General features: G+C 26.1%; 1 protein-coding gene across 1 annotated transcript in view; it reads left to right on the top strand.

The window, feature by feature from the left end:
* The window catches only part of LOC107454398 (sodium channel protein para), a 227,573-nt gene that overhangs the window by 166,138 nt on the left and 48,408 nt on the right, over positions 1-13,027 (top strand). Inside the window, exons 9-12 of the mRNA XM_071181380.1 lie at positions 591-806; positions 2,550-2,753; positions 6,501-6,533; positions 10,209-10,577. Coding sequence (XP_071037481.1) covers positions 591-806; positions 2,550-2,753; positions 6,501-6,533; positions 10,209-10,577 — 822 coding nt within the window. The remainder of the gene's footprint in view (positions 1-590; positions 807-2,549; positions 2,754-6,500; positions 6,534-10,208; positions 10,578-13,027) is intronic.

The following is a 13,027-nucleotide window of genomic DNA, read 5'->3' as shown; positions in this document are numbered from 1 at the left end:
TAAATTTTTTGGAAAATATGAATTTGATTTTCATTTTACACCCTCTAAACCGGAATTAATACCAAGCAAAATTTTCAGTTAAGACATATTTATATCTTACACTGTGTGTACGTTTTAAAAAATATAAATATTAAAATTCTATCATATTAAAATAATTCAATAATAAAACTTGAAAAAAAAGCCTTTGAAAAGGATAGTTATACCTTTTTTATTATTAATTAAATAGCTAAATTATTACAATGTGATATAAATTTTTTTTGTTATATTTTCCTTTAGTTTGCAGTGAATAAAAATTTTAATTAAATCGGTTTCGTTCGAACAATGAATGGCAGGAAACAAAGAGAGTATGAAACTGTCTATAACTTTTCTCTTTCTACAAGACTAGAATTTATCATCTTATCTTTACATTTGATAAATGTTTTAACTCTTTCAGCAATTACTTATGTATCAAACAAATTTCACTTTGTTGCAGGCGTTTAATTTAATTTGGCAGCCCTTTATAATTAAATTTGAATATATTTCACTTTTTTTATCCTGTATTTTTTTGATAAAAATATTTGTTATTTAAAAATATTTATATGTATTTGCAGGTGCTAAAAACGGCAGGCCCGTGGCATATGTGTTTCTTTGTTGTAATAATATTTTTGGGTTCCTTCTACTTAGTAAATCTAATTTTAGCTATTGTAGCTATGTCTTACGATGAGTTACAAAAGAAAGCAGAACTGGAAGAGGAAGCAATTGCAGCTGAAGAAGCTGCGTTGCAAGCAGCTGCTGATGCAGCAGCAGAAGCTGCTGCAAATCAGTTGGTAACTAAAGTTTTACTTCTGTTTACCTATTCAATATGTTTTTTAATCTATCAATACTTCATGTCGTCCAAATATTTCTGTTTATCATTCAAGAGTTTGTGAATTGTTTTTATTATTTGAATTGAAAATTTGTAATTTTTCATTCTTAACTTGTGTATTTACATTTAATTGAGTTTGTGAATTGTTTTTATTATTTGAATTGAAAATTTGTAATTTTTCATTCTTAACTTGTGTATTTACATTTAATTTCAAAACTAGTTTTCCTAAATTTATTTAAAAAAAGAGTTATTTTTAAGAATGTGTATAAGTGGAATAGAATTTGTAAAGTACAACACAATTTTTTACATCAAATGAGTTTGTAGTTTTAAAATTTACTTAAAAGTCCATCTAGTATTTTCTTCTCATATAAGTGAAAACTCTTTAGTATTATTTAATTAGTTTTGAAACTAAATGCCTAATTAGATTTTTTTCATCTTTATAGTAGAAAAAAAACTAAACATTGCAGTTTTAGGTGTGCTTCGTTCTTCTGTTCTGTAAACAAATTTCAGCAACTCGTAGTGGATTTAATTAACTTTCTTAAACTTACATTTATCAACCGATACTATTTCTCTTCATAATCCGTCAACGAAGATTAATCATTTGAGAATAAGAGATGTCTCTTAATAGTCAATTCAAAATAATCAATCTTTAATCAAGAATATTTCTTTAATAAGAGATTAATTTTTAAATCAGAAATGAATCAATAGCCTATATCATATTTACGTATCCTTATAAGTATTTACTTTATTGCAACTTGCCTATTTTTATCTTAGCTTAAATGAATCTGTGGGTGCTTCACATAAGTTTGGAAACGATCACAATTTTGTCTCTATAACTCTTTCTCTTACTTTAGCCTTTTAGAATTGCTAACATCTTTTACACATCTGACTTTTTTGCCTAATTTCATGATATCCACCTCTTCACTTCAAATTGAAATTTCAAAAATTTTGTTACTTTTACTTCTTCATTAAAGAAATTTTGCTTCTAATATGCTTCTTATTTAGTTTGTTTTCTTTTTTTACTTAAATGTTTTGAGAATTATATTGAGTACATTCTAGATTGATAGCTTAGCTCTTCTACTTTTTTCACTTAGCTCTTTTTTACCTAAAATAGTTATTCAATTTTATTTTTTTAAAACTATATATTAACCTTTTCTGTTTTGAAATCTTAACAAAAATTAGAATTTTAGAAAGATCTGCAATCTATAAATAAAATTTTATTGAATAACAATCGCTTTCTTTTTTCAATGAATTAGAAAAAAGATAGGAATTAATATCATCCTTGAAGTTTAATTTTTAATCATTTTGGGTGATTAATATTTATTTTATTTTTTTTTATTTTTATTTTAACCTTCTCTTCCTGAATTTCCCAAATTCAATCACTATTCCAATAATTCAATTATTAGAAATAGAGTTTACCCTTAAATACTGATTCTATAAGCCTTTAAAACCTTCTGAGTGATTTCATTTTATCACTGAACTTGTTGATCTTGATCACTATTTTTAAAGTTCAATTAACTAGGAATCGACTTTACTCGATTACACTGAATTAGTACACATTTAAAACTTTCAGGGTAATCCCCTTTTATCCATGAACTTGGTGATGCAAGTCACCACTTCCAAAATCCTACTCAAACAAAAGTAATTCAATTGAAAGTCTTATTCTTGTTCCTATTCTACGTTTCCTGATGTTCAATCCTTATAGGCGGAAGAGGAAGCAGCCCTAAACCCCTCACCACCCGATGGAGTGGTGAAGAGTCCATCCGGCTCTTCGGTTAGGTCTTATGAGCTATTTGTGGGACAGGAGAAGATGATGGATGAACGGGACATGAAAGAACGAGCTAGCATCAAAAGTGAAAATGGAGAAAGCTCAGAATCAAGGTCACACATGAATGGCAAAGTAAGGAAGGTAGGAGAGAAGTTATGTTATATGTAGTAGATGAGGAACAACAATCCCATTGTAGTTATCACCAGAATATAGGCACCCCCTTCACTCATCGTAGCTCATTAGGATTAATAATAGAATGTGGCATTAATATGCAGGGTGTTCAGGAAGAAAAAAAAATTTTAATTTCATATCAAACTGTATCTATATTTTTTTTTTAATCAAGCATATTCAATTTTATCTTTCAAAATTAAAGTATATATTAGCAGGATTTTTACTTAAGGCCCATATGGTAAAATATTGTATAATGTTAAAATAATGGAGAACACTGCATTCATATTTTCTGTAGAAAATGTATTACAATTTGCTTTCTAGCGCAATTTATAATTCGTTTTGTTTTTTTACCCAAAATTTATTAAATTTGTTAATTTATTAAAATGTTTTGTTCAACACCAAAATTTTAAAATAAAGAGAAAGATTTAGAAAATATGTTCAAATCATTGTGCTGTATTTTCCTCTTACAGTAATATTTTTGAATTAATTTTGTAGAAAGATGAGACTTTTTAAGGTGTTAAATCATTTTGCTTTATTAGTTATTTATTTTATTTTTTTATTTCATTTTTTATTACTCGTATTAAACAGCCCTTTACATTTTTGAGACTACCAGTTTGTAACCTTATAAGTTTAAATAACCCAAAAAACAAGGGAATTCTAAAATTGATCCTTAAACTAAATTGGCCCTTGTGAATGCACTTTTGGAAGTAAAACTAAATGGCATTTGCGTTACATGTAGAGATATACCAAATTTTATTGCCTTACGTTGCATAGCATTTAGATAAATATACAAATAGAGGAGATAGTTTTGATATTTTGATAAATATCAATATCTGCCTTGATTTTTTTTTATTCTGCTTTTGATTTTGTAAAGCATTTGCGACTTCCTGCATCATGTTGATGATACAATGCTCATGAGCAGTATTTGTCTTTAATGCATTGCATCATTTATTTATTAATTAATATTCTAAATTTTCACTTTTTCAAGCAAAGCTTTTGTGATTATATGCTGTTCTCTAAATGTACTAAAATTAAACAATACTTAACTCATATAAGTAATGTTGATATTCTAAATTTAGATTATAGTTTTTTGAGCCTTTTAAAACCTACTTTGTTTCCATATTTGTATTTTATCTACTATATTTAAAATAAGACAATAATTTTGTATGAGCTGAATAATGATATCTTTCAAAATTTTATACTTTAAACTATTTCACCCTGTATATGTGCCGAAAAGTTTTTATCAAACCACATACTTAACATTTTGGCATTCTATTATGCATGGTGCACTTTTACACTTTTCTTTCATTTCTACCTGTTTTGCATGTGCATGTTTTTGCTAATTATATACTTAACTTTTTAACTATGTATTTTTTTCCTGTCTAGTATGAAACCTTTTGCATCAAACTTTTTCTTCATCGTTGGAAACATAATGTTTAAAAATGTTTGTCTTCATTAAACTCATCTTTGCTTTTAATTGATTTGGAACATGAGTACAATAGTTTAATTGATTCTCTGACGTAAGGAGATATTTTTGTTATGGGTGAAAAATTTCATGAACAAACTTATTTATCTAGGCATAATTTAAAATAAAATATTGACTTTTTGTAATCACCATAGTTTTTAGGTTAGGCTGCATTCTATTTAATTTAAAGTTTCGGCTATTACATTTTGTACTCATTGTTTCTGACCAATCAGGTTTGAAATTATTTTATCTTTTAAAGAGCTAACAACTTTTTGGAATTATAAAATTTTAGTAATCTATTTTAACAAACCTTCATTTCTTTGCTACTAAATGTTATCTAACTGTTTTATAAACTTAAATGCGGCTGTTGTATGGATAGCTTTTGTGATTATAGCTTTTTTAAAAGTGTTTAAATTCATCAACCCCTTTGAAAAAATCCCTATTTTTATTGTTAACTGCTTTGATTTCCCTAGCTAATCCTATTATGTTCTTATTAAATAAACTGTAAATATCCCACATTTATCACTGTAAATATATCTTTCTTTTTTTTTGTACATTTTCAAGTGGGAAAACTCTTATAAAAAATAAAAACTCCTGTAAAAAGTTAAAATTTCTCCAGCTTTTAGATTAAAAATAAAGTTATATTATCATTGACTTAATTGTTGTAAAAGGTCAAATTCTGAGTGTATCTTTTGCTAGATGTGTTTAGTTATATCTCGGTGTGCTCTGTCTGAAACATAAGTTGCTTGTTTGTGTATTCCATCTCGGTGTCTTAGAATAATCTAATTGGGCATGAATTGTGTGTGTCTTCTGTTGCAAAATATATGTTGTTTGTTCATCTGTGTTGAGATTGTTACCCATTGGTGTTTAACAGATAAATCAGTCTTACGTTTGCTTGTTATTGTCAAAACAGCACATTAATCTTGGCATTTTAGACAATAATGAACGATATTTTATTGATGATTAGTATGTGGTTGCATTAGACGGGTCATGCATATCAGTCTGAATGAAAACTAGATCAACTCATTGTTCCTCTTCTATTGAAAATTTAGTTATAGGATTTTTTAGCTGAATATTTAATCGATAAAATTCGAACTATTATACAAGAGGAAGAGTGTTTTTTTTTAAATTCAAAATAAACTATTACATTTATTGTGTGTATTATATTGGTTTGTATAAATTTATATACTGTCTGATATCATATATTCCAAATAAAAGAAAGATTCTTTATAAAATGTGATGGAAATAAAAAGTAAACTTACAAAAGAAAATTTCATGTTTATCTTAAAAATTTAATTTTATTTTATTTTGATTAAAAATCTTTTCTTTATATATATATATATATATTAATCATTTTTAGCTTATTTGAAAAGGTTTATTTCAGTTACGTTCATTTTTACTTTAATTTTTCGTTAAATGTAATTTACTTTAATATAATATTTACTATAATACATTATTTTTTTACTTTAATACATAGATTTTTTTTATTAATTAATACTTTTTTTAGTGTCTATTATAAAGTACCGGTTCTTAATACTATTTATTGTATTTTGGTAATCATAACATTTCATATTAATGTTCGTTTTTAATTCTTTTATCGATATTTGAAAAAAAAAGTCTTTTTTTTATTAAGAATGAGTTGTCAGAGATTCTATTGCACTTCAAATTCAATGGAAGATCAAATTTGATCGCACTTCTTATTATACAACAAAATAAAGTATTAGGCATTCTGATATAAGAAAGCATGCAATTTTATTTATCTACTATTTTGTAATTTGTAGAATTAAAATAATAAATTCAAATATCAGATCAATGGAATTGTTAAAAATGTTGAGTAACATTCGCAACTTAATTTTTAATTTTTTTTGAAGTATTTAAATTAATGTATTTTACTTTTGCAGCAAGCACAAAAATATTTTAATATTTATAATATTTTATTGTTTCTTTGATATAAGATTGATTTGATTAAGATATAATGAATTTCATTTATCACTCATATTTATAAAAATAAATGCAAAATTAACATGGTATAAATTTCCGTGAAAGATTAGAATTATTTTTATACTTGCTGTTCTGTAAAAAAAAAACTTTTAAGTCTTCTAAAAAATGAACTTTTCAGTGAAAACTCATATTTCACTCTTCCTCTTGTCAAGCCTAATTAATCTTTCTAAATTGAAATCTATTAGCTAATGCGTTCTCATTTAAATATGTAATAGTAAGGTAGATTTGAAAACGAGAAAATTTTTTTGCAGTGGGCGATTTTAAAATGTCATAACCATGATCAGGTAATTCATATTCTTTTTATGCGATATGTATATTTTTGTATGTGTGAATTGTGCAATTTGAAAAAAAAAATGAATGTTCAATAATTGATACTTAATATTCTGTATATTGAGAATCTAAAATCTTTCAATATTATAATTATCTTTTTTGCAATATGTTCTTTCTCGTAGTTTATCTCATACTAATCACTCTTCAGTAGTCAATTTAAAGTATTCCTACTGTAGATTAAATCCTTCATAGGTTCTCGTAGTACTATTCAATCATATTTTTATCATATATTTGTCGTCAAAGTAGAAATAATTAGAATTACTATTGCATTCAATGAGCAGATGTAGATAGACAAAGTATTAGTTCCAGCAATTGAATAGACAAATAGACCCTTGTTTAGTGGGCTGTCAGTTGACAATTCAATACTTAATAATGCTGTAATTACTAAATCATCAAAAGCTGTTTTCCAATCAGTTTAGTATTCCTGTGGGCAAATTCTAAAATATTTTACAGTTTTTTACAGAGTTAATGGATAACTCATTGGTCTTTGTAAAATGTTGCGCCTAGGAAAGTAAGAAATGTATCCAAGATCAACAATGCAAACTTTAAAAAATTATCCAATTTTGCTATAAAAAATTTAGCATAAATTTTGTTAATTTGTACTAACCAATCTTAGTTGTATTAACATTAACTTGTTTTGGTAAATACGGGTCACGCAATTGAAGATCATTTCAATGTATTTTGATTATCTCCCTCTTTTTCTCTTTTTGTCAAATTTGGTTTATGATACCATTTGATTAGCTTGCTTTAAGTACATCATGTTCAATTTGTCAATTTTGACGCTTGTGTGGTCAAATGCTACATTAAATTCAGTATTAGACTTAAAATGTTGACTAATAAACAGATTTGATTTATTGTCTGTTAACAAGTATGGATTGATTTTTTTATCATTTCTACAGGCAATTATTATAGATTACGATTGTGTTGATGAAGAAATAATGTTAATTATAACAATATCTGGGATTTTCTCTTGTACAAAATATTTCTAAAAGCAATCATAGAGAAGTTCTATAGTCTTTAGAATTGGATGCAGTTTTAAAGTCAATCTTTTTTCCTTTTTTTTTTTTTCTTTTTTTTTTTAGAATAAAAAACAATCTAGAAATTATCATTGGTATTGATCAATCTTGGTGTTTCAATCTTACTTATCTTTGATTGAATGGGAAGCTTAAGAAATTGTGACTACCTGTAGAATAAGAATTATTTTTAGAAAGCAAAAATAATTTTAGCTAAACTCTAAAATACAGTAATAAAAATGATTTCCTATTTGTAATAGCAATTTAATTATTAACCAGGACAATATTCTGCTATTCCATGTAGTACCTGGTTCCTTTTACAAAGATTCTGAGATAGTTAAAAGTGTATTTGATTATAATTTTAATAAATAGTTCTACACAGTCTGTTTCATGTTAAAAATTCTTTTTAAATTTGTGAGAGTAAAAATATATATAAAATAGGGTTATTTTTATGAAACTGATATTACAAAAAAGTACATTTCACCCCACTGAAATTTTAAACTATTAAAAGTATGAACAGTTTTATTATTCTCTTACAAATTATAATTAATTTGTCAACTGACAAACCCAGTGGTAGAATTCAGGTAGTAGTCATACTCATTCAGCCATCTTTTAATGAAATCCTGCTTGACTTTAATTTTTTTATTAATTTGCATGAACCCATTTTAGTGCAAGTTTTTTTTTTATTTGTTTATTTCATTTTAAATTTTTTTTCTACTTTATACCTTATTATTATGTTCGTTTACTCATTTTATTTTACTTTATAAGTTTCTTTATATAAATCATTTTCTCAAAAAGAATGCTCATTCCTTTTTAAATTTATCAGAAAAGAGTATTTTAGAAAAGCTTTTAAGAATGATGGATTTACCTCGAACTTTTTCTTTTAATAGCTCTAAAACTTTACTTTGGTTAATTTTAAATTGAATATTCTTTAGAGACATATATATTAAGTCAGATTAAATTCTTTCTTTGTGAATCCAATGAAATCTTAAAATATGTTTTTCATTTTAACAAAATTGCAAACAAACAACAAGCAATCAATATAAAAAGGAATGGGTTTTGTTTTAATTATTGATTATAATTTGCTTTTACACATTGCTAAGGTTTTTGAATAAACTTCAGATGGCTGATTAACCATAACATTAGGGTCAGGTATATTTACAGTTCAGCTTCGTTCTAAAAGTTCACTGGTATTTTGCTGATTTGCCCCAATCTCAGATGATCCGGCTACTTCATAGAAAATGCCAACACTTGTAAGTAAAATATGCACTTGTTTTGTGACTTAAACACTAGAAAATATACCTATAGTCTCAAACAACTTGTTAAATTTATATTTTGATATTAAATTTTTGGATATGGTTCTGAACTTTATGGACAAAATTTAACAGAAATTTTTAATACTCAGTTTATTTTAATTTTAAGTAGAATGCTATTTATATTTTCTTTAGATATTTTTTCGTGTCATTGTTATTTTATGTGTAATTAAATCCAGACATTAAATAATTCATAATTTTATTTGTTAATAATACATTGATTATCTTATCATGCAGTTAAGATATTAACATCTATATTCATTAATTAAAAAAATTTTAATTCATGTATTTTATTTTTCTAATTATTGCAGATTACAATCGTAATTATCTCATGTAAATAATTTTTAATGAAGTATTTAACAAATAGATCATAATAATATTCATTTCAATTATGATTTCTACATTTTTATTATTTTTTAATTATGATTTTAACTTAATTTATTATTGTTGTACATTTTGCTTTATAGTATATTAAAAATATTATTTTTGTTACGCTTCTTAACTTGTTTTGAGTGTATACTTTCTCCTTAATGCTTATTCTTCCAATTGTTAACTTTGTCAAGTTTTCAACAAAAAAATACTTATTCTGCTATTACTTCTATTTTTATGTTCACAACTTTACATCAAAAACTAAAACTTCTTGTTTATTTATTTTTTTCTTAACAGCTTATTCTTCGCATAACACTTAAAAAATACTTCTATTCTGCTGTAATATGTGTTTTGTGCCTTTTATTGATAACATGTATTTCTTTTTTAGCTCTTCTTGCTTTGCTTTAAGGCTAAATGCATTGCTTTCTAGCTTTAAAGCTGCCATTATATTTCTGCAGAAATTTGCACTCAGCACATAGCACTTATCCTCAAACAAAATTAATTAATGTTAACTTAATCTACCAAAGATCACTAATCTATTAGCAGGTATAAGCTTTGTAAAATATTGTATAACCTTTTTTTTACACTAACTGTGACCAAATAGCAAATATTACTTTTTTTTAAAATTATTTGGTATTATTTTGTTTGGGGATCTTTGTAAATATTATAAATTATCATTTTGGCTCATGTGTACATTGCTTGCTTTTGCACTAAAAATTATTTTTCTATTCTCATACCCACTGAATTTTAATGACTTTAATGAAGTACCATTGAAACCAATAGAGTCATTTTGGTTACTTTTACCCGTTAACTTTTACAACCCAAATTCATGTGAAGTTGCTGAGGGCAAGGTGTCTGCTGAAATAATAAGGCAAGAGAGATAAAAAGCCGAAGCTATCTCATAATTTTAGAACCAAAATAATCTCAATTTTAGGCCAGCCTAAGTCTTCCTGGTTCTCCATTTAACATTCGGCGTGCAAGCCGGGGAAGTCAGTACAGCGTCAGCTGGCGTAATGGCCGTCGCTATGGTGACAGAAAACCTCTGGTCCTGAACACCTACAAAGATGCTCAGGAGCACCTGCCGTATGCAGATGACAGCAAGGCCGTAACTCCTATGTCAGAGGAGGATGGAGCTATTGTGATCCCTGTTCACTACACTAACTTAAATTCAAGGCACTCTAGCTATACATCTCACTTATCCAGAATATCATACACATCTCATGTAGATGTTTATAGCCGGGGTTTGACAAAGGAGGACCAGCTACGGTCACGCTCAAGAAACTTGCAAGGCCTTTATTTTGAGGTTACACAACTTTTGCTTCAATTTGTAAAAGACATGACATTTTTTTATTTCATCCATAAATATTATATCATAGCATAGTGATTAAGTTTAGCAAAATTTTAAAAAAAAGCAGTTATGTTGTAACACAAAATGCAACTTTTCTTACATCTTTTTTTAAAACATATAAACCTCGTTATTCTCACTTTAACCTCTTCAATTTTAAACAATTTTTCATGTATAAATTTTTTTATGGATAAAAAGCTCCTGAAATAATTTTTTTTTGTTATATATTATTTTTTGTTATATATTATTTTTTGTTATATATTCATTCAGATATCTTCTTAAAATTACATTGAAGCTGTGGAAATAGAAGTTTAAACAGTATAAAAATCCAAATATTTTAGTAGAGTTTTTTGACAAGAACTATAAATGACTAGCTGTCTAGTAAAAAACTTATATACATACACCTTGTTGACCAAAAAAATCTTGTTAAGTAAATTTTAGTGCTTGCTAATTAAGACAAAATATTGTGCTAAATTTAGATGTTCGCATAATTCTTCTGGAAACAAAAGTAAAACTCAATACTTTTTGACCATGAATCAAAATCATTACATGGCTAACTTATAATGCATTACAAAGGACAAAATATTTGTTATAAATGGATCGCTCATTGTAAAAATGAAGTATGTCATTGTAACAGTTACTTTATATTGAAAGACATCATTAAATACAGTACAATAAACAAAATATCTGTGTTTTAAAGAAAATGGAAACTGCACCATATTTACAATAATTGACACAAGTATCAGTGGAGCTCTATGTGGGTAGAAATACAGATGTGTGATTTTGTGACCTTACCTTATTATTCATATCAGTTTGAACAGCATGTATTCGATATCGCTAGTATAAATACTTAAACTGAAATGAACTTAATTTATACCTGTCTTTGTTATTCATAATATTAAATTGCAGAATTCAAATTGGTTTTTAATTGGTAGAAACAAAATAGGCTAGCAGTCTATAATTAATTAATTATAATAAAATGAAAATGCTATGTGCATTATGTAATGTTTAAATAAATATATTCTAGATAAGTAAAACGACAATAATAGCAGTTTTGACTCAAAATCATAAATGTTATTTGTTTAAATATAATGCTACAACTCTAGTGATGCATCTTTACTGTACTTTAAACCCGTTTAAAATTTTAATCGCCTTTTAAATTGTGTTCTGAGTGTTGTTATGTACTAGCTTTCTCTGAACTTAATGCTAGTGACATACCTCTATCAAAAACTGCTTTCCCAATGTTATTCAATAGGAAAATAGCTTTTAGCCCAGGAAAATTTCAGTTCAGTACTCTAAGGTTCCTTATGTTTGGACGGTTAAATGTGTTAAATAATTACACATACTTTCATAATTTGCAAAAAAGATTAACAGTATTAAAAGAAGTTAAGTTCTTTAGTGATGTGATATATCAATCAGTGCAAATTTCAAAGTATTAAACATAAGTTATAAGCTTGATTGGTGATGTAATAATAGCAACTCGTCAACTAGCCTAATTATGCTTGTAAATTCTTAAAAGTATATTAAAATTTAAAACTTTTATTGTATCAAAATTGTAACTGGAGTATGATTTTTGAGGTTGTTGAGGAGTTCTCATTGTAATCAGGTTTAATTTAAATGAAGTATGTATGAAATATAAGAAGGAATGTTAAACAAATTCTCCTATTTAGGGGATCAATAAATACTAATGCTGTTCAATCACGAGTTTATTGGCAACATTCATTGAAAGTAGGTGATCAAAATCACCCCTTTTTTAGCTGTACTTCCAGATTTTGGCAAAAATTTTGTATTTCAGTTACTTGTAAATAGTTCATTAGGTTCCTTGTAAATCAGTTTACTAAGAATTAAACTGACAGTTTTTTAATTATATTTAAATTTATCTTACTTAGAGAAGTCTAATTTTTTTATATTTTGCAATAATAAAAGTTTTTTTTAATTAGCAATTTCTTAATTAGTTATTTGCAATAAATATAATAATTAAAAATTATCTGCATTAAAATTTCAAAATATAAACTTTTTAACATAAAATTTATTGTTTGTATCGGTCTATGGTCTGAGATTTAAACAACATAAAAAAAGTCAAATAATTGATTCATACTGATTGTAGCTTAATACTTAACAATTTAATTTTCAATCTAGTTGCTCTATTGTACAACAATCAAAGGGCCAAATACAATCTTTTAAATAATTAATTTGCAATAATATGTTTTTATGTTTGATGCAAAGCTACATTAAAGATCAAAAAAATAATTTTTCAATATAAAACTTATTGTTTATTTTAACCTTTAGTCTGAGATTGAAACGTTGCAATAAAGTTCAATATTTAAATCATACTGTTTAAGCTGTTGTCTTTCTGAAAACTTTTCATAAATTTTGTTTTAAGCATCATAAAAATATTGTGTTAATAT

Source organism: Parasteatoda tepidariorum, chromosome 5 (genome assembly GCF_043381705.1).
Source record: "Parasteatoda tepidariorum isolate YZ-2023 chromosome 5, CAS_Ptep_4.0, whole genome shotgun sequence".
Lineage (NCBI taxonomy): Eukaryota > Metazoa > Arthropoda > Arachnida > Araneae > Theridiidae > Parasteatoda > Parasteatoda tepidariorum.
The sequence above is the reverse complement of the archived record's forward strand: the minus strand, read 5'-3'. Positions and strand labels throughout refer to the sequence as shown.